Consider the following 23,563-nt stretch of genomic DNA (forward strand, 5'->3'; position numbering starts at 1 on the left):
AACTATTCACAAGAGACTTATTTCTAATGTGGAACATTAAGCAAATATAGACTGAAAACTTCTTAAGATGTAGTGCCAGACAGACTTGCAGTCATAAAAAGTGCTAGTTTCAGATCTGTAAGGTCTTGTGTCCACCAAAAGTGGGAAAATAGTTGGAGTAAATGATTTTTGATATATGGATTGATTAATTCAATAATCACTACAGCTTAACAATATTTGTCCTAAGATAATGCCTGTTGTCAGGATATAATAAATGTCATAACTTCATATTATTGCACAGATTTTTCTTAAATGTTCAAGTGACAGGTACTAAACCATTAACTGTTTTAGTACCCAGCATACTATGATAACTCCAGCTATGATTTGGGTTTTGCTACTAAGCATCATATTAAATTCATAAAGTCCCACTTGAAAGCAATGAGCGACTGTCATGTTAGTTACAAACTCAAAGAAGAATCACATAGAAAAGCAACATATCCACTGATATGGTAAAAAGTGACCCAAAATGTTGGAGCAGACTTATGTAAGCAATGGATATGATGTAAGCAGTGCAATATGAGAAAGTGACCTGTTCCACAGCAGTTATGATGTGCTATGATTTACATCTAATCTTTTGTGACAGATCACCAAAGCAGACTCAACAAACATGTTGCGAGACACCCTCAAGAATTACAAAATTATCCAAAGTATAATGAAGGAAAAGGCAGTTTATAGGACATTATATGTAAGGAATTGTGTCTGGTATGATAAACCACATGGATTTCAATATTAGCTATCAAAATAGATTTCCTTAGATTTCTTTGTCTGATTCCTATACATGGTAAATGGTGTTGAGGATGATCCATATTTTTGCTAATTGTGGTTCAACAGTTCCTGTTCTCTGAAGTTTCCAGTCCTAGCTTAGAGTATTTTTATGAATTAGGGGAACTCAAATATGAACAGTTTGAAAAAAGGATCGACTCCTCGATGTAACAAACAGTAGGGTACACCAGATTTCTTGTTAGTCTTGTGTACGTGCGTGTTGATGCATCAGTGCTAATGAATAATGAGTCTCTCTTCTCAGCTTGTAAGCCTCAAATCAGCACAAACCTTGGTTTCAAAGAATAGAATTTTTTTCCATTCAAAAGTCACATCCCATACTTGAGTTAGTAGGTTATATTGGTAGAAACTATTTAAAGTGTTTCTACAGGTTGATCACAATGTCTTGAATCACAGACTGCTTTACTTTTACATTTGGGATTTAGATAATGACTGTCGCAGGAAGTTTAAAGGGACAGAGCTAGGCATTATTTTTCAGATAACCCTTAACAATTATCTAGCTTGCAAGAGGTGCTACTTCTTGATGTGGCAGTGGTTATGAACACAACAGAGGTGGCTGTGATCATTGTGTATGTCCTTACTGCTTCTGCATACATGTTGTAAAAGTGCTAAAGTGTTGAGCCTGTGAAGTTATGTTTTTGACATTTTAATATTTTTATGTTTCTTAACATAGGGATGACTAAATAAATCAAGAATTGTCAACTATAAGAAATATTTTTATTACATTTTAAAAATATTTTTAACTCTTCATTGTTTGCAGTTCACTTTTTCTGTAAACAGTGAATATAACAGTCTGGGAGAATAATGCAGTATTAGATAAAATAGATACAAATACACATAATCAATTTGAGTCAAGAAATTCTGCAGTCTTTATCAGAAATTCTTGGTAATATGTAATGAATCTTGGTAATAAGTTATGAAATTTATCCCCCTGAAAAATATCTAATTTGTCTGTCTATTACTTCTACAACTGTTATGTGATGCCTTCAATATTTATAGTGTATAAGTGACTATAGCTTGTTCATTGCAGTTTTCCTGCTTGCAATATTTGTGTTTCCATGTGGGCAGTGTGACAATGAATTATTCTGTGATGTTCTGTAAACACTGAAATGTAAAAATATTCTGTGTACAGTTCCATGTATGGTTGTTTCTCCAACAGTAGGCCTGTCTACAATGAAGTCAGAAGTCCAACGCCAAGTAAACTCAACAGGTAGATACCATCACATTGCACTGTGCTATATGTATAGTGACACAGCTTCTTGCACTCTGCATGTCCTACTACTGTCTCTGGTGATTCTTTTAACTCTTTTTGTTACTACTTTTTGTACATTTGTAAAAAAATATCATTTCACTATTGCCTTGCACTAATGATTAGCTCTCTTTTCACTTGCTGCAAAAGCTGTAACATTTGTTGCTAATTTTACCGCACACTTGTAAAATGTTGTTGTACTGTTGCCATTAACTCTCTCTTTTTTCCTGTCATGGTCTTGTAACAGCCCTAATTGATTGCCAGGATTATTCAATGGGTGTTCCTTGTGCTTAGTATTTGTGAGAAAGATACACCATACCCATACCCAAGCTGCACTACTTCTTTATTTATTTCATGTTTACTGCTCGTTCTGAAGTGAAATATGCATGAGTGTAGAAGTCCCTGAACATAAGAGCAATTTTATGGCTTGCAAGCAGGTTTGACACTCAGTGGCTTTGTAATCAAGGTTTAAGTACAGAAACCCATTCTTAATGAAGCATTTACGTGACATGGTGACTGTACCATCTACATTCTAAAGTCTTACACATGGTCGATGCATACACTACTTGATAATAGCAATTCCCAGAACTAGCTATAGCGAAATAAATAAAATACAGTGCAACTGTGGTGGGGATATTGTGTTAACATTTTCACATTCCAGCATGAATAAACTTGTCATTATGTAGCTTTTGTCATTGCACAGTGATGAAGTAGAATATTGGCACCTCCTTTGGATATAAATTCCTTCTTTTTGACTAAATGGAAGGCAGGTTGTTTGGTTTCCAGTCACATTTTGGTGTACAGAGTAGGAATGATTTCTTAGGGGAAACTTGGTGAACATATTGGCGAAGGGAGAGATCTTATATTTCAGCCTCAGGTCACAATAGTGGTATCATTCCCAATTTCAACTTATTACCAAAATATCATTAGATTTTCTGATTAAAGTGAAAGAAAAAAAGAGTAGTAAAATACTAAGAAACTGAGGAGGACAAGAGAGATGCTCACAGTGCAAATATGTTGGTGCTCTTATTATTGAAACGGAAACCTATAGTTGACTGTGTAATAATATGAGGTTGGTAACTCTTCAATCGCAAATGTAAAATTTATTTTCAAGAAAAAGTCTTCTCAAAGTGAGAAATAATAAAAAATTACTTGACTAATGGTGTAGATTATCCAGACATGCTCTAGAAGATAGATGACACCCATCTGCAGGCACAATCTGTGAGTAACAAATTAGTATCTGGCGATCACAAGTTTACACTGAACATCCAGTAAGAAAGAACTGGTGAATCAAGCTACTATTAGCCCAATGCAAGCTGTCAGAAAAAGGAACCCCAACTTAGGAAAAAGGCAAAAAGCTTGGAGAAGGGACATCATGAAAGATCAGAAAATACTTAAAAAACCTCTTTATTAATTTAACAACTGTTGTGGGCAATTTTTAAATTAGTGAAAAGTTCAAGCTTTTAAAGTACATTCAAATAGCATCCTTAAGGAACATAGTGATAAATATCAAGATGTTGATCCATGCATCCTATTTTATGTCTGCTGTTTTATTATTACCTACTTTATAATATTCTCTAAAGCTGACTTACAAAATCTGCTCATTAAGCCTGCATAAACTTTCAGATAGGCACCAGATTTTATCTTGTATAAGTCTGACTTTGAGTATTTATTATGAACAACTCTGTATGCCAAATTTGATGTTGACTGTCAGTGTGGAGAACTACTCTTTTTTTCCATCTACACTGCCCATCTACCTTCTTAATTAAATTCTTATGCAAGTTTTTGACGTCTTTTGCTTTTTAATCTTTAGTCACAGCTACTTGTTTTAATATAGCAAGTTCGTGATTGTACTCATTTGATTTAGAGCTAGAATGTGTAATCTGAATATCACAGACTGGAAAGCGAAACACATCTGTCAGCTAAACAAACTGCCTTCCATTTAGTCACAGAGATGGAATTTATACTCTAAGTAGATAATACTGAGTAAACTATTTTTGTATGGATGTATTTGGGCTTCAAAGCTGTAGTGAATTTCTGTCATACATTTCAAATGCTTTTGTACATTTGGTTTTAGATAGGCAACTCGTGATAACTTCAGTATCTAATTGATTCATGACTATGTAAATATTTAATTGTGATATGAGTAAAACATAGGTGAGATATTGAGCAATACATAGGCACATAAACAGAGGAAACAACAGTCTGGCACATGTTTTTAGTTTGTGTTCATTTGCAAAACTTGCACTCTCACTAAAGCAAATGATGGAATAGTTGCTTTGCTCTTGCCAAATCTGAGTGCATGCTCCCTCTGTAATTACTTATATTTCACCACTTAGCATAATTCAGGGTAGTATAGTGTTGATTTCAGGATATGAAATTATTAATCAGAAAACATGTCATTTAGGCAACAGTAATTGAGGTAGTAGATGTTTATAAACTGATCATTTTGCGCTGATATTAGTTGTATTAGATTACTACGAAGTGAAAAGATACTGAAATTTATTTATATGTTCATATAATAACTTGAAAATCAGGGTGCTTGTGACTCATAGGTACAAATGCTTGGAGGTGAAACACGGTATAGCAGTTCACAAGGGTAGCAGCCACACTGCAAATGTATTTAGCTGAAACCTGTATGCAGTTATAGGCCAATTCTATGAATAATGTTTCTTGGACATTTTATTTTCTTACAAAATTTCATACAGGTTAATGTGTATATGCTGTAAATGTGATCTAATACTTAATAATTTGAGACTAACAGTTTTTGAGAGAGTGAAGTTTAGTAATGTGGCCACTTCTGCCAGTCATGTTTGAATCAGTAGGTGTGATGTACATTAACTGTTGAAAGTAGTCAACACCAGATTCGGTGTGCAAATTATGGTGAGCTGTATATATAATATGCCATGACAGATTTGTGAGTGTTGTAAATGATAGGAACTATATCAGTAGCCTATTTGTGAAGTTCAACATATGTGGCATGCAGGGTCTTATATAGAAATATACTGAGGAGGCTTTAAAAAAGGTAGTGTCATGTATAAGGAATGTGGTGGCCACCCCATTGGTATCCATTTGCCTATCTATCACTAATCAACACTTTCTGTTAATCAGATTTGACTTGTCATTATCCAATATTTTACTGAAGTATGTAATGGCTCAGAATGGACCAGTAAATTAAGATGTGGTACCAGAGATGCTAGTGTGTTATAAATCCATGACCTCCAAATGAATGGGCTGTATGTCCTCTAAAAATTATCAATAAAGATGGGCAAAAGAACTGGATGCAAAAGAATCTGGTGAGGTTCTTGCTGACAATGCCAGCCTGTAAGTTATCATTAAAGGTCACTTGATGACAGTGTTCACCCATTGCAAGTGGGCGTAGACCACTCCAAGTTTTGTTATTGCACATTAGCATGACCACCTATGAAAGCAGCCTAATCTGACCACAGAATAAACCAAGGGAAGCCATATTAATATACTGCAAAGCAGAAAACAAGAAACAATGTTGAAGCTTTGCTGGAAATCAACTGATTGTAAAGCTTGACCATTTCAGGATGGTATGACTGTAATTATTGTTATTGCACACCCACACCATGCTTAGATAGTTTATATGCTTTGTGCAAGTGATTCCATGAATGCTAAATGATGGTGGATTGGTGATGAATTCAGAAAACATGCTGTTCTGAAATGGCATTGCTTATAGGTTACAGGTATTGTGCTGTTCGTTTTCACTGTAAGATGATTCTACTTCATAATGATCTGGAAGTTTCAGGTTTTGGTTAACAGTGACATTATTCAAAGAGGTGGCCTTTGCAATTTCTGTGATGTCTGTCTGTTGCAAGATCCTAGAGCACATTCTAAGCATTAAGACACTCCTAGAAGAAAACAAACTTCTCTCAGAGAATCAGCATGGATTCAGGAAAATTCAATCATTTGAAACATGGCATCTCACAAACAATAGATGCAGGTGGACAAGTAACAGATTTCCAAAAGGTGTTCTGCACTGTGCCACATCATTGACTACTATAAAAGATACAATAACATGAAGAATACTTGAGTGACTCTATGAAATTTCACTAACAGAAACTAGTATGCAGTACTGAATGAAGTACGTTCACTGAAAGAAAAGTAACATAATGTGTTTCTCGAAGAAGTGCCTCTAATGTTGTCAGTATATTTAAATGATTTGTTGGACAGGATCAGCAGTACTGTAAGATTTGTTCCATGATGATGTTGTTGTGTACAGGACAGTATCATTATTAGACAATTGTAAGGATTTGCAGGAAGCATTGGACAAGATTTCCACTGTCTAATAAACAGCAGCTGTGTTTAAACGTGGATAAATGTAGTTTAAATATGGATAAATGTGAGATAATGCCTTAAAAACAATAGTACCTGGTTCCAAGATAGTGGTGAAAATTTTGAGCATATTACCTCATCTAATTACAATGAGGTGACAAAAGTCATGGGATAGTGATATGTACATATACAGATGGCGGTAGTATTACATATACAAGGTGTAAAATGGCAGTGCATTGGTGAAGCTGTCATTTGTACTCAGTTGATTCATGTGAAATGGTTTCCAACGTGATTATGGCCACACAATGGGAGTTAACAGACTTTAAAAGTGGAATGGTAGTTGGAGCTAGTTGCAGGGGACATTCCATTTCAGAAATCATTATGGAATTCAATATTTAGAGATCATCTGTGTCAAGAGTGTGCTGAGAATACCAAATTTCAGGCGTCATCTCTCATCACGAACAATGCAGTGGCCGACAGCCTTCACATAACGACCAAGAGCAGCAACATTTGCGTAGAGTTGTCAGTGCTAACAGACAAGCAACACAGTGTGAAATAACCACAGAAAACAATGAGGGATGTACGATGAATGTATCTGTTAAGACAGTGCAGCAGAAAATGGTGTTAATGGGCTCTAGCAGCAGATGACTGACTAGCGTGCCTTTGCTAACAGCATGACATAGGCTGCAGTTCCTCTCCTTGGCTTGTGACCATGACCTGGTCAAACGAGTCCTGATTTCAGTTGGTAAGAGCTGATGGTAGGGTTCAAGTGTGGTGCAGACCCCACGAAGCTGTGGACCCTAGTTGTCAAGAAGGCATTGTGCAAGGTGGTGGTGGCTCCATAATGGTGTGAGCTTTGTTTACATGGAATGGTTTGCGTCCTCTGGTGCACCTGAACCGATCATTGAGTAGAAATGTATATGTTCAGCTACTTTAAGACCATTTACAGCCATTCATTGACTTCACTTTCCGAAACAACAATTTCATGGCACTGGCCCATAGTTGTTCGCAACTTGTTTGAAGAACATTCTGGGCAATTTGAGTGAATGATTTGACCATTCAGATTGCACTACATGAATCCCATCAAACATTTATGAGACATAACTGAGAGGTCAATTTGTGCACAACATCCTGCACCAACAACAGTTTCACAATTATGTTTGGTTATGGAAGCAGCAAGTATTTATGCAAGAGACTTCCATTGATTTGTTGAATCCATGTCATGTTGAGTTGCTGCACTACCCTGGGCAAAAAGAAGTCCAGCACGATATTAGGAGGTATCACATGACTTTTGTCACCTCAATGTATGTGATCAGATAAGCCAATTAGAAGGTAACTGAGTCTGAAAACAAACTGTCAGTGGCCGCTGCACAATATCCTTCAACCTGTTGGAAAATTTACATTGGGAAACATGCTTTGCAAATGTTTGCATATTTGTGTCTGGAGACCTTGTCACTGCATCTTGTATAATGTACATTATATTTTAAAAGCATTATTTTTCTCCTCTGTTTTGTGTATAAACTTATAAATATGTTGCCATTAACATATGTAATTTACTACACAGACAAAAGGTTCATAGTGATCAAACCAGGAATGTAACTGTGAGTGGTACTGTGAATGAAGTGAACACTAGTGGAAGTATCATTTAAATGCCTTGGGAATTTTCGTATGCTTTTGGAATCCTTAGTTTATGTTTTTGCAAGAAAATATTTTTCAGTTTAATAGTTATAGAACAACTTGTAATCCAGGAATCAACCAATATGTTTGTACTTTATTTTATGCAAGGAATTTTTTTCATTTTTCTTCTTCTTCTTCTTCTTCTTCTTCTTCTTCTTTTGAGCTTGAATTTACTTCCTGAAATTTACAACCCTCCCTGAATTTCATTATTCTCTCTTTTTATAATTGTGTTATTTTCTTTGGCTTACCAGATACAGTGAAATTTTCTCCCATGTTTATGAAGTGGAAAATAAAAATAATAAGCAAAAATCTGAAAGATGCCTTATAAATTAGGTTGCTATTACACCAACATAGTGATGCATCAGTGTTCAGTTAAAAAAATTGTGGGCTGCAGCAAATTTACTGTATTTGTCAAGTCACAAGCCAGTACTTAACCAATTATATGGTTAATAAATTACAACAGGACATCTAAGTAAGATCCTGTTACAGCTCACTCTGAATACAGAGTGAACCTCAACTCCACGCTCCACTGACACACGATCTCTGGTGGCTCATTACAGAGTAATAATGTATAATGATTTATTCAGTTTGTTATCCTAATTACCTTTGTTTCTGTGGAAATGCTTTTACAACAATGAAAAGACTGTAATCTGCAATCACCATATTTAACACAGGAACTATCTGGCTTCTCACAGGGGCCTGTGTACAAATATATAACTGCTGTGATATAGTCACTGCCACTGTGTGGAAACAAACTGCGTAACATCACTGTGCCACTGTTCCATTGCATTCAAAGAACCAATACACACTGTGCACAACAGCCACATCTTCATCAGTAATTCGACCCATACTAGTATGCATCAGTGTTAACATACAACTAACACTGCCATAGAAACAAGCTCAAGGCGTAACTAAACAGTACTGAATACAGGCTTGAGGATGAAGAGTAAAGTGGGCATTAGTGTTGTCAACAGCAGGTACCGTGAGGGAATCCTACCCATACTGTTATGCATCACATCAGTGTTAACATATAACTAACACTGCCATAGAAACAAGCTCAAGGCATAACAAAACAGTACTGAATACAGGCTTGAGGATGAAGAGTAAAGTGGTTATTAGTGTTGTCAACAGCAGGTACCACGAGTGAATGGAATAAATTCACATCCAAACAAGATGCACTGTGCATACCATTGACATTTTCAGTGTAGGTATTTTCTGTGCAATGCAGATACAGATTAAATGATGATAGGAAATCAAATGGAATGCAATTACTCTGTAATGAGCTAGTGGATACCACGTGTCACTTAAAATAGAATACTCAGAAGATATCCTGGAACTACCTCTGAAATTTTGTCATTTTTGTTCAGCTTTACACTATCTGCCTCAATATCTGCACCTGGGTATTGTTTGCTGGTACAGAATATCAGAAAATGATGTGGACTAACTATTACATGTATGTTTGCTCTGATGATTCACACATTTTGCTCAAGACCAAATGTTCTTGTGCAGTAGTAAGATACTGGATGTGCATTTTTGAAGGTGATGGCTAAAGTCCCCTTATGACCATATAAATTTAGGGATCATTTCTTTGAAAAGGATGCAGCCCATCTTCTTTCCCCAATCTCAGCCTGTGCATTGTCTCTAATGGCCTAGTTGTTGGTAGACCTTCCCTCTCCTGTCCCATGCCTTTGCCAATCAATGCATATTTCCTACATCAAGAATAACCTGTTGTTCTGAAGTTTGGAGTGCTATTGTTGTTGTTTTTTGTATGTTCTTTACAATATTACTTAGTTTTTTCCATAATTTCAGGTCAGAGCTAGCTCGTTCAATACAAGGAAGTCAAGGGAAGCAGAAATATGATCTTTCAAAGTGGAAATATTCAGAACTAAGAGACACAATTAATACTTCATGTGATATTGAACTACTGGAGGTGAGAATTTTTCGCAATATAACTGTTTTTGTTCTCTTTCCCATTGTCTGCCTCATGATTTGTCTACAGAGTAAATAAACTAGTCGGGTATCTTTGGCTATAGGGTTTGCAAAAGTGGTCGTTTGATGTCATATTGCTAAGGATAAGAATTTGAGAAGAGCCAGCTATGGTTTCCTCCTGGGTGCACATCGTGCAAAACAGAGGACAAGTGCTTACTAAGAAAATGCTGAACTAGTAAAAATGAAATCTAGGCCGAAAATATATTTGGAGAAAATACTACCCGTACATTTTGCATCCCTGTCTATAATTTTGTCAAGTGCCATTCCATCCAAAAGTAGTTTCATGAATTATCTTTTGTTTTCTTTTCAATTTTGTAAGCCTATCTGCCTCTGTCTCCAAATTAAAAAATGTCTGGTTCAAACAGAATACTTAATTTTTTCTCTCTGTACTTAGGTGAAGAAACAGAGCAAACCGTAAAATTTTGTACAGTTGGAACAAGTCTGTAATTACTAGAAATGACGTAACCAAATCCTCTTGATACATCTTCTGATAATAAATCATGTTATTATTATTATAACAGTAAACACAGCAAGTGAGTTCAGTATGTTGGATTTCATATTTTATGCCTAGTTGGGCATTTCCTATGTATCTAGTACATCTGGTGTATTGGTGGATGATTTGTGCAGATCCCAGTGCAATGACTTTTTGTAGTTAATGGATGGGAACAGGATTTAGTGCTATGTGCAGCTCTATAATTGAATTATTTCCCTCGTTTTACTCATTGGAAACAGTAAAAGGTAATCACCCAGTTTTAAAATGTTCTGTGCTTGAAAAGTGAACTATGTTTCATTATGTACATTATTCAAAATAAAAACTGGCTGTTGCCTTGAAAATGGCTTATCTGACTAATTATGTGCCAATAAAAATGACCACACTTAGAATTCTAAGTCCACCAGTATGCACAAGCTGGAGACATTCTAGGCTGCAGCAATTTGTTAGGTAAAGTTTTCTTCTTCTCCAGTTTGTGCTGCTTGTCCTAGTGCTCTGATGGCAAATGATGTACAGTGTAAACAGCAAGTTCAGTGTGTGATCTTAAGCATTCAGAAGGCCAGGGCTTGAGGCAATTGTATACATACATTTTTTATGCCGCATTTGATCAGTGTATTAAAAGTACATCTCTAATGCAAGCAAAGTCACAGTGTATTTCTCTTTCTCACACGAGTGTAATAACATGACCATTTAAAAATATTTCTGTGACATAGTTCCTTGCTGACAGTCCAGCTGTGAATCATTTGTACATGAGAATTTACCTTCGATGCTGTGGGTGCCAGACTCCATCTTATGGCCACTAACTACTGTCTGGATATTCACTTTGTACTGCAGTTAGCATCTGTGATATAGAATGTCTGCTACTGCTCCGATTTAGACAAATGTTAAGGTATTTATTTTTGTTTTGTGAGTGCCCATGGAAAATGTCTACAATAAACTGAGTGAATACCAAGCACAGGGTAAGTTTAATGGAAAATCACACAGACTCTCTAATTCTGACTTCAGTGGAATGGAGTCCTGAAGTATGGAAACTGATAGTGATATGTTCTGTTCACTGTTGACAAATTGCTCTGCTGTGGCAGGTAGTGGCTGCAGTGGCTAATAGTTAGTTTCAGGCAACCTTTGTAGCTGGTAACCCAACAGTTATGATCTGTTTTCATTGTGTGCTTTGTTTCTCTGTGCAGAAAATTTATTTTGTGTTACAAAATCGCAGAAGCTTTCAGCGGAATATTGCAGAAAAGTATGGTTGCTAAATGGAAAGTTGAATGAAGTGCTCACATTTTGCATGGACAGATGTGAGTTTGTATGCTTAGTACCAGAATATTTCAAGGAGGAGAGAAACAATAATGTGACTCTACTGCCTCCAACCAAGGTAGTTGAAAGAATTGCAGATGCTTTGAAGATTCATAAAATTACTGCCCTTAGAGTTCATAAGGAAAAAAACTGTGCAGTCCAGGAAGGGGCTGTATAGTCAAAGATGCTGACACCCAGTAAAAAGAGGAAGACAGACCAATGAGTTACAAACTTGGACTCAATCAAAAAAGATGCTCTGAATCCTCAGATACAGGGTGGTTCATGATAAGTCACCTGATTGAATTTTGATCTTACAATTATACTATTGTGAGCTCAACTTCGTGCAGTTAATGGAAATTATGCCAGATGCCGTTGCAAGTTCATCACTTCCATTGTGAGTGTGCCATTTCAGTTTGCCGATGGCGGACAAAGGACGGTTGACTGTCGCACAAGAGTTGCAGATTGTGTTATTGTTCGCAGTGACGAACGGCATTACATTGACACAGAAAAGGTTTCATGCTTATTTCAGCACACAGTGAGCTCCCAGCCCACAGACAATACACAGATTACATCAAAAGGTACTGGATCTGTTTTGGAGTGTCAGCGGCCACATGCACGTACCAATACATTTGCTGCAAAACATTGTAGCACTTTGAGTGGCTTTGACTTGTAGTCCGAGTAAATCAACAAGAAGAGACAGTGCCGAGATGCGAATTACACGTTGTACTATACAAAGAATTATTGAATCTGACCTTCACTTGTATCCATACAAGATGACTGACGCGTAAGCTTACTGCAGGAGATAAGGAGTGGAGACTGCAGTTAGCAAGGTGAGCGATCGAGCAAGACCAAGAGGCAGTGCTACACAACACTTGGTTTTCTGACGAAGCTTATTTTTATGTGATCGATGTTGTGAACAAACAGAATGTTCGATTCTGGGTATGTGAACCTTCTTGAATAATCCACATGATAGACACCTACAGGGAAGAAAGTGTGCATGTGGGTAGTGATGTCAAGCCATAGAATCATCGGTCTGTTCTTCTTCAATGCTAAAGTAACCAGTGAATGCTATTTACACATGCTGCAAAACCAGTTCTTTCCTCAACTCATGGCCTCGTGTCTTCCGTTGCAGACACAATGGTTCATGCAGGATGGAGCACACCCCCATACTGCCAGTGTTGTGCTTGATATCCTACATGAAAGACTTGGCCTTAGGGTATTGTCAAACAAATTTCCAGAATGTTATGCAGAAGGAGTAATGTTGCCACCCCATAGCCCGGACATTAACCCATGTGACTTCTTCCTTTGGGGGTTCCTTAAAGAGAAGGTGTACCACAGAAAACGCGAAAATGCAGTTCAACTTAGAGCCATCATTGTGGAGTTATGCCGCACCACTCCAGAAGATTCGTGTCCGAGAGTCGTCACAAATGCATGTGTGCAACTTGAAGAAGTTGTAGACCAAAATTGCAGTCATGTTGAACATGTGATACATTAGGTTGTATTTTCAAGCTGTATTCTTTACTTCTACATCAATAAATTACAAATCTTATCAACAACAGATGTATTATTCATGAAACAAATCAGGTGACTTATCGTGTGCCACCATGTATATGGATATTACAAGAGAAAAAAAACAACCAGTCATAAAAAAGCTTCTTAATGAGACAGAATTATTCAATGTCAGTAGGACTTCTTTGTTAACAGTTTCAGAGCTCTTGGTTTCAGGTACAAAAAAATTAATTGATGCATAATTACAGTGGAGAGAAGTGATAGCATTGTCAGTTGTTTAGAGAGATTGTTTAGGTGATGTTTGAAGACATTGTGTGGCTCAATGAACATGTCCATCAGAAAATACTGGACAGATGACAGTATATGTGGCATGTGAAACTTCCTGTTCCTGTGGGATACGACAGAAGATTTATTCTCCTACATGCTGGAACTTTCTCTGGTTTTGTACCGAACTGTCTCTAGGTTACAAATTGAGGAAAACAAGTAACTTCCATGAGGAGATGAACCATGATAGTTTTCTGAAGTGGTTCAAGGGGCAACTATTGAAAAACTTAAATCAGCCGTCTTTCTTTGTAATGGATAATATCTCACGTTGTTCATTTATTAAAGGTAAAGCTCCAGTGATGGCAGTGAACTCATGGAATTTATGAAACAATGTAAATCACAGTTTTAATAGTAAGTTGTTGATGAGATGTTCTCAAGCTTCCACTATACCACTGCCAGTTTAGCACTATCAAAATAGTTTGAGTATAGATCAAACATTACATGGTAGCTAATAATAAAAGCTTCACAGAGGTAGAAATTTAGAAATTGTTAGGAAGAGCAGTGGCACAAATAATGCCAGAAGAGTGGAGTAATGTTGTATGCCTCACAAAAACCGTTGTTAGAGAAGCCTGAAAAAGTGAGCTTAATTTTAGTAATATGGAAAATATAATTAGATCTTGGGTGATTCCAGTTACACTTCCATGAACCACAGCCCACTTGAAAATAGTGTCGCAGAAGGAAGTGGCTCTGAAGTGAGTAGCATTTACCCTGTACCATATATTTTCTTTCTTCAGTGTTTGTAGGCCTGGTTCGTGTTTCATATTTTGAGTGAGTGGCATGTACTGCCCATTCATAATAAATCTAATCTAGTTACCAGAGAGTACCTCACTGCATAAGTATAGTGTACTAAATGCATGTTACAGTGACAGATAAGGACTTAAGCAGTTGATATTATTTTAATGCTTTAGTTATTATATTCATATGATGTATTCAGATCCATTTGAGCACCCCTTTCACATTGAATATGCCAACTAAATGTGAATCACACTGATTATTGTAAAAGGCAATGCATGTCCTGTTATGTTCATTGAGACAATAGAAAGAGAAATAGGAGTTATCAAAACATTTAAAAAAGGACACAAAACAATGGAAGTAATTTCCAGTATATCCCATTCAGTACTTTTATGACAGAAAGAAATTGAAACAACAATGAGGACAGTAAATTTACAAAGTTAAGCTTGGGGCATGATTTCTACATAGCAGCCTATAGTTGGTAATGTCTTCTTTGAATTTAGTTCCCGATAGCAGTTCCATAGGCTCTAAGACATAGTATGAACTGATTGATCATTCATACAGAAATTGTTCATTGTAATTATTGCAACAGACTATACCATCAAGTGGTTGTCCACTTGTGACTGAATGTGACTAATTTGGTGGTGTCAGTTTCAATTTCAGTCCATCTGTTAGTAAAATTACGTATAATTTCTGAATTGCTTATTTCATTAGTTAGTAAAATTACTAAGGGCTAATTTTCCAAAGAGCATAATATCTTCAATACCATAAATAAGAAATTAAAAGTGGTAAGATTGTATGTGTGGATATAGGAAGTTTTGTGATAGCATGCAAATCTAACTGCTTTTTTTGCTTCAAACAGAGCCAGCTGTAAATGTTACATATCATATTAAGCTGAAGAACCCCTAAAGTGTGTATTTTGTCACTTTATCACTACATAAGTTATCTGTCTTTGTCAAGAAACTCACTTGTCTTTTCCAAACTCCAGAGTTTGGAATGTCCCCTAGTTTATTTCTTATGTTTCATAAATTTGTATTCTTCTGCTTTCTGAGGAATCCTTGAGTACAATTTTTCAGTGGACAAGATTCTGATGACTTACAATATAATACTGGTTTCATACACCCCCCATCCCTGAAATAAAAACTCAATTGCTGGGAAGTCAAAGGCTGCACAGAGCATGATTATCTAAGCCACAATCATCAGTTATGTTTTACATTAGAGCTGCTCTGTCTACTTAAACAAATCATGGTGTCTTTATAAACTGTTTATCACATGCCTTTCAAGTGTGATAATGTCAAGAGTGCACAGTGTATGTTTAATATACTACTCAATTACTTTTATTCATTTATTTTCATTATTCATCCAGAGACAACCAGTACTGTTAGATCTAGGTGGTAGTGACCTCATAACCATCACCCAGATGTACTATCAAATTGCAATCAAGTGATTTTAGCATCATAGGCATAAGATTAATTCTTTATTGGCTGGTAAACCATTCTCAGCATCATTACGCTGGTGACTGGGGTTGTAAATTGCAATCTATTAATACTGAAATAATATATTGCTAATTAGCATCAAGTATTCATATTTTGTAACGTTAACAACAATATGGATTAGAGTAGACTGCTAATCAACACATATAGGAACGTTCATTGGCAGACAGGCAAGTTTAACAGTAGACAGCTGGGTATTATTAGGCTATCAGGCAAAGTCCTGTGTCAGATTCCCCAAAACCCACAAGTATAAAGAGTTTAGGGATGGAATGCAAGCCAGGAACTGTGTCACAAAAATACTTTGGGATGGATCTGCTATTAATGATGACCATTTTTTATGTCAGAAAGTGAAATTGTGATTATGCTTCCCACTAGACAAGTACTTTTAGCATACAGAGGAAATTAGTGTCAAAAAATTATGCAAATAGTGATGCACGATACGCAACTTACATGCACCTTGCCACTAGACAATTAGCATGTGCAGCACTAGAATGTACACCTAGAGTTAAAGAAATCTTTACCTTAAAGAAATGCTACAGTTTACAAGATTGCCAGTTGTTTCGGATTGCCTGGCTTACAATTCTGAAGGCACTCAGGTCAGCTTTAGTCAATGTCAGAGCAGTCCAGCATCCAAATGTTCTTTTTTTTTAAAGACTGATCATTGCAAACACACTTTTCTATGCATATGATTATAACTCAGTGTTATACACATATAAAAATGCCAGTTTACGTGATTAATCCTTTCAACATTTTCCCAGGCATGTAGAGTGGAATTTCATCGCCGTCTGAAGGTTTATCATGCTTGGAAAGCAAAAAATAGGAAACGCACAACAATGATGGAAAATGAAAGGGCTCCACGTTCAATTATGGATGCAGGTAAGCCCTTTAAAAGATTTTCTCAAGCATTATTAGTACTCTTTAATGTGTCAGTACTTCCACATCTCTAGATTTTTTTATACAAAATTTTTTCAGCATTCTTTGTAATATTAATTTAGAAGGAAAACCAAAAGATATTACACTATGAGGCACATTTTGTTGCTTCATTCAGTGCACAATTTTTGTAGCGGAAATACTATTATGATAGTTAATTGTTCTGTTGTTTGGCTATTTTATTTTCATTGTTAAAAGTTTTTCCATTTAGATACTTATTTCAGATGGCATAGACCTAAAATTTCTCAAGATTTAATGGATGTATGAAATTTTGAGGTTAACTACTGATTGATCTTACAGTACCTCAAATGCATGAAGTAGTTATTGAGTTAAATACTTGTACTGGAGATGGTAACTTGTAACAGTGACTCTCTTACAATGATTATAAGAAGGATAATGGTTTTAAAATAGGTGTAATATTATGCCCCTGGAGTGGTTATAAAAAAGTGGAAAAGGAATAAAAACTCACTTGTGTAAAATTATGATGTGTAGTTATGAAGATGAAGTAATTGTCTCTTGAGATTCTTCTGCTGTAGTTACAACATGTACTGTAATTTTAATGTTATTATTGATATATCTTATAATAACAGGGTATCTGAAGCCTTCTTTTTAATTATGCAGTATCATTTTTATGTAGCATGTTGAGCCTTTATGAAGATATCACTACACAGTATCAACGAGACTTTTTTACTAATTTATAACTATTTAAAATGACCATACGCCATTTTTTTTATTTTATACTTTTCTTCTTGTGCCATATTCTGCTCGGACAAGGGATTTCCATCACCTTTCTAGCTTCGGTTCTTAATGCCAGTTGACTATAAGGTTGGTATTGGGCTGGTTTATAGCATGGCTGTGCTACAACCACCAGAGTGTTGTCATTTAGTATCCTATTATATTGAAATCACATATATTTTATGCAGTGCTAGTGCTTTTCTCTGATACACAGAAATGGGCAAGTTGAGAAAAAGTGCAGTTACAGTGTTGGCATACTGATCCTGTATATTGCTCGATTCTCAGCCAATCAGGTGATAATATACATTAATCAATGAGAATCTCTGAATCTGATTTGCTTTTTGGTGAGAGATGCAATTTCATTGGGCAGGTTTGGAACTTCTTGACATTTTCTCATGAAAGATTACTGGATTCTGCTTGTTCACTCATTGGATCTGCTTTCATGCTATTACCAATAGGGAGACACCCAATCAATACCAACAGTGATATAATTATGTCTTCTGTAGTTACATAGCAGCTATTTTGTGACAGAATTCCAGCAAATATTTCCTGAAAATCGAATGTCCTTATACCGTTATATTCAAAGCAAAACATCACCTACAAGAGCAACATATAACAAGAGCAAGAAGAAAATTTATGTTGTGTTTGTAAAAAAAATGCACATTTTCGGTCACTGCCCTTTGTCCATTGTATTCAACGTGAATAAATTCCAGTCCTGAAGTGCGATTTTGGAAGATCTGCAAAATATTAATTTGTGGCTACCATTACCTCTTTATTGCACTCAAGATGTTTTCCACTCACAAATTTCATTAGAGAGAGAAATTACAAGTATCAAATCTGGTGAACAGTATGGATATTCCAACAGTTCATGCTTTAGTCCCTCTTTTCCCACTACCAAAGCATCCTCATAGGTAGGCGCATAGCCCTGATGAAAGCTGTTGACTTTTTTTTATTATCAGTTATGGGAAAGCAATTACGGTCCTTTTACCATCCTTCAGCACTTCTCGAGAAATTGTAACAGCTTCTGCATGAGTACAGATAGAAAAATTCCATTAAACATGGTTGACAGTCTGTGTGCATCAACACGCAGACTAATGGAAAAGTTAAGAAAGTGATAAATTTACCAATTTCAGACTGTTAGTCATATGTTGGTAGTGTTATCAAAAACATTGACATGACACACTCCAGCTTGGGTTGATTGTGTCCTCAGCCTAATAAGACATCTCCAGAGTCAGCCATTAAACACCAGCAATAGCTAGTAGTCTGCTAAGCCTTGCATTCAAAGCAATAAATGTTAATTCTGGGGCAGCTCTCATAATCTTGATATTTATTGACTAGTTGATAGTGGATAGCCATTGTTTCTTTGTTGATCTGTCTGATCTCAAGGCATGGTAATTGTTAATTTTCTTTGCAAGAAGATGCCACAGTTTACTATCCTTAAAATTCATCATAAAAGAGGGTTTGTAGTGTAAATGAATGTTCCATAGCATCTTTTGCTCCTTAACTTCGATGGATCAGTCAGTGAATAAGGACAATAATCTTTAAGCAAGTCATGTCCAAATTAATTTTACACTCTTGCACGTAAGTTAAAATCATGTCAAATGTTATTTTTGTGGGTTATTATAAAGTCAGTGTTCATTAATGCTGGCAGCCAAAGAATCTATGTCTACATTAACTTTCATTTGATTTGACGAAAAAATACCAATTGCTGCATTGTGTTGTGTAATGTAGCAATCGAAAATAATTAAAGTTCTCACAGATTAAGCTTTGAATTAAGCCCTGTCCACACAAACTCCCTATCTCACTTCCCTGATCTCACTTAAAATATGAATTAGCACTTCTTTTTAACAATAAAAATTTTCCCTCTCACAAAGACAATTACTTTCAGGGAAGGTGGAATGTACTTCTGAAATTAAAGTTTTTATTACTTTCATTCTGTATATTTTCACAATTAAGTGCTCACATAAGCTAACACAGTACAGACTACACGGGACAAGATGAGCTGAGACAAAATGACAGTGAGACACTTTTGTCTCAACTATTTACAGACTTATACAAAACAGAAGTTGATGTAAATATAACTTCTTAATCCTAAAAGTTTTAAGTACACTGCTTATTATTTTGAAATGGTTATTCTCAAATAATTCACAATTATACAAAAATATTAATCAAGTTGTAACTCTTCAGGCTTTCCCGGTGATCTAATGACATCTTGGGTTGTCGGGTGTTCTGGCGGATATCAGCGTCGTACTTGCACGATATTTCGGTCACTTAGCTCGTGACCTTCAACAGGTGTGACCTGAGACTGCTCCGCGAGTGGACCTGGTCCAGTATTTATGCCTATGGCCTTCCCCCTCCACCAATGGCTGCAGGCGCTTCCTCTGTGGTCCGCGCCCATTCCCTGCGACCTGCTGGAGCATTGCTGCTCCGTTTTCCATCCGCTGCGGTTCTAGGTGTTCCCTCTGCAGTCCGCACCCACCAAACCCGCTCCTGGGGGTTTCATTTGCTCCCCAACTGGGGACAGTGAATAATTGTTTTGCTGGCCTGAGTCCAGAAGGAGCCATGATATCATACTCATTAAATTTTAGGCTAAGCTCTCAAAGTTAGTTGTGAGCCTAACAATTTGCTCTATTAAAAATTTTCATTCCTTAAGTACGACAACTTAAAACTAAATGAGCCCATAAGGTTGCTTACTATAAACTTCAATTATTTCTTATTTTACAAACAGTTTTACACTTTTCTTTCATGTCACTTCTTGTACTGTCTTCTTTTTGTAGTAGCCAGATCGATGATCTCAAGAAGTTTGAGTGCACAGATGTGCCAACCCACTTGGTCTGTGGCTGGCGGTTTAAGAACCAAGCCCAGTGGGTCATTTTCTCAAAGATTGTTGAGTGCACAGGTGTGCCAACCTACTGGGTCTGTGGATGGCAGTTTAACAGCTGAGCCCAGTGGCATCATTTTCTCTATGGCTTTTGCTCGTTGTATAATTGGTAGCCTGTGATGGACAGCTTTTGGTACTCCAGCAAGCGAACCTGTAACAAGCAAACATGGCATAAGACAGTTATCAACATTCACAATATCTGGAAGCACGTAAAGTCGTGGACCAGTCTCTGTTATTCCAGATATGCACTTTTTTCTTCTCATAACATTTATCATGGTGAAATAGCATTTAGATGCAGTCCGTTCGCTGCTTTATTATTTTCGAATACTCAAGTTTTGTACATTTGTGGTGAACTGTGATTATGGTTCCTTCACTTAATGTCACCAAGATTTGTTTTTGCATTTCGCTCATGCTACTGCTGGCCAACAACTCTTGCATTGTTATTATGTCCGTCGGTACAACCCTTTTCACAAGTAATTCTGCAGAGCTTATCAATTAGTCTTTTTCCATTTTTCTTTTTACATGTCATCACAATTTATCATTTTACACTTGATGTTACAAGATTGTGACTATAAATGGTTAAGTACACATGAGTAATGATGGTTTAAATGGTTCATTGGGAGCTTAGCAGACACTGGTACCTGCAGTTTTACACTTTTCTTTCATGTCTTTGCATTTCGCTCGTGCTACTGTAGGCCAACGACTCATGCATTGTTGTTAAAGTCTTCCCTTCCACTGTTTCCCTTCATCCATCATTCACAGTATATCATGTGAGAAAAGTGCAAGCTGAGTTTCGCAAAAGCGATGCTTTCTAAAACCATTATGATTCTCAGACTCAAGAAAATTTATTATATTCGATCTGAGAGTCTGTTCAAACAATCTGCAGAAAATTGATGATAGGGATCTTGGTCAGCCTGCCTCTGAATTGCTTCAATGTCTTTCTTCAATCCTTGAGCAAAACCACTATGCTAGATCTGAATAAGAAACAAAACTCTAATCTCAAAACGTGTTAGGACCAAGTGACCTCCCTTGATTATACATTCAGACTTTAATTGTGATGAGGAAATAGTTTGTCAATGAAATTTGATACAGGAAAATCTTTTCTATCACAATAAGCACAAGTTTATAAAATTTTACTCGTGCATTTATGTTTTACAGATGTGCATACTAGAAAGATTCAATTATTATTTCATATCTATTTTCAGCAGCTCGATGGTGGCATGGGCTCCACAAGTCATTGGAACTTTCCTGGTGAAATAATGAGCCATGCTGCCTCTATAGCTGTCCACAATTGCGCAAGTGTTGCTGGTGCAGGACTTTTTGCAATCCTCACATGCTCGTTCCGTTTCATATCACTTTGTAATTTTAAACAATGTGACTGTGTCAAGCAGGACACAACTAGTGCTATATCCGAACACTATGGGTATGTTTTTCATACTGACCTGCATTAACTTACATTTTTCTACATTTAGAGCTTGCTGCCATTCATCACACGAACTATAAATTTTGTTTAAGTCAACTTAAATCCTCCTGAAGTCACTTAACTTCAACACCTTACTGTAAACCACAGCAGCATCACTGAAGAACTGCAGATTGCTGCCCACACTGTCCACCAAATCTTTTATGCATATAGAAAATAACAGCAGTCGTACCACACTTCTCTGGGACACTCGTGGTGATACCCTTGTCCATGATGAACACTCACTGTTGAGGACACTATGCTGGGTTCTATTACTTACGAAGTCTTTGAACCATTCACATATCTGTGAACCTGTTGTATATGCTTGTATCTTCCTTAATAGCCTGCAATGGGATACCATGTCACGCTTTCTAGAAATCTAGAAATATGGAATCTGCCTGTTTCCCTTCATCCATCGTTCACAGTATATCATGTGAGAAAAGCGCAAGCTGAATTTTGCAAAAGCGATGCTTTCTAAAACCATGATGATTCTCAGACTCAAGAAAATTTATTATATTTGATCTGAGAGTCTGTTCAAACATTCTGCAGAAAATTGATGATAGGGATCTTGGTCAGTAATTTTGCAGGGCTGTTCTTTTGCCCTTCTTATGTACAGGAGTCACCTGTGCTCTTTACCAGACACTTGGGACTTTGCACTGGGTGAGAGATTTTCGATAAATACAAGCTAGGTAAGGGGCCAATTCTGTAGAGTACTCTTTGAAAAACTGAATTGGGGTTCCATCCAGACCTGGTGGCTTATTTGTTTACAACTCTTTCAGTTGTTTCTCCATGCCAAGGCGCTTATTACGATATCATCCATGCAGGAGTCTGTTCAGTGATGAAATGATAGTATGTTGGTATGATTCTCCTGTGTGAATGATTTTTTGAATGTGAAATTTAAAACTTTGGCTTTCATTTTGCTACCTTCAACTGCTGCACAAGACTGGTCAACAAGTGACTGGATGGAAACTTTAGATCCACAAAGTGATTTTACACAAGACCAGAATTTTCTCGGTTTATCTTCTGCCAGATCTTTTGCTAATGCATAATGATGGAAGTTGTTGTACACTTCGTGGAAAAAATTTGTAGTCTGCTTAAACTTTGCCTGTAATTCCTCTACATCCATCCTGTTGGAACTAGGTGTTGTCAGTTCACTGTCTATGGGAGATGCTAACAACTGGTTATCTGCTCTCTCTAGTAGAAACACTGTTATAGCCTTCTTAACTGATTTATTAACTTTCATAACCGTAGTTGCTATGATGACATCATGATCACTATTCCCCATTTCTATAGTGACTCTGTCAATAAGGCCCAGCCTATTTGCAGCTACAAGATTTCAGATATTTCCTTTGCATATAGGCTGCTGAACTAACTGCTCAAGACAGTTTTCAGAAAAAGTGTTCAAGAGTACTTTGCATGAAAGTCTGTCTGTACCCCCTGCAATGAATCCATAATTATCCTAGTTTACACTTGGTACATCAAAGTCACCTCCAACTAGTATTGCATGATCTGGGTCCCTACACGCTACTGTCCATAGACTTCCTGTGTATGACTAGAACTGCCTCAGCAGAATTGGGTGACCAGTAAAAACATCCAACAATGAACTTGGTTTCACCTAGACCTGTTATACATGACCAGATAACTTCATTGTCACACTGAACTTTGACCTGAATAGAGACAATAT

The 23,563-nt window shown here is 36.7% G+C and overlaps 1 protein-coding gene across 4 annotated transcripts in view; it reads left to right on the forward strand.

The window, feature by feature from the left end:
* LOC126259235 (myosin heavy chain 95F) overlaps positions 1 to 23,563 on the forward strand; it is a 399,009-nt gene that overhangs the window by 370,213 nt on the left and 5,233 nt on the right. For 3 of the 4 annotated variants that reach the window (XM_049955854.1, XM_049955856.1, XM_049955853.1), the window contains 3 exons: positions 1,979 to 2,029; positions 9,854 to 9,974; positions 16,633 to 16,750. In XM_049955854.1, coding sequence (XP_049811811.1) covers positions 1,979 to 2,029; positions 9,854 to 9,974; positions 16,633 to 16,750 — 290 coding nt within the window. The remainder of the gene's footprint in view (positions 1 to 1,978; positions 2,030 to 9,853; positions 9,975 to 16,632; positions 16,751 to 23,563) is intronic. The other variant, XM_049955857.1, reaches the window with a different exon arrangement.

This window comes from Schistocerca nitens, chromosome 5 (genome assembly GCF_023898315.1).
Source record: "Schistocerca nitens isolate TAMUIC-IGC-003100 chromosome 5, iqSchNite1.1, whole genome shotgun sequence".
Taxonomy (NCBI): Eukaryota; Metazoa; Arthropoda; class Insecta; order Orthoptera; family Acrididae; genus Schistocerca; species Schistocerca nitens.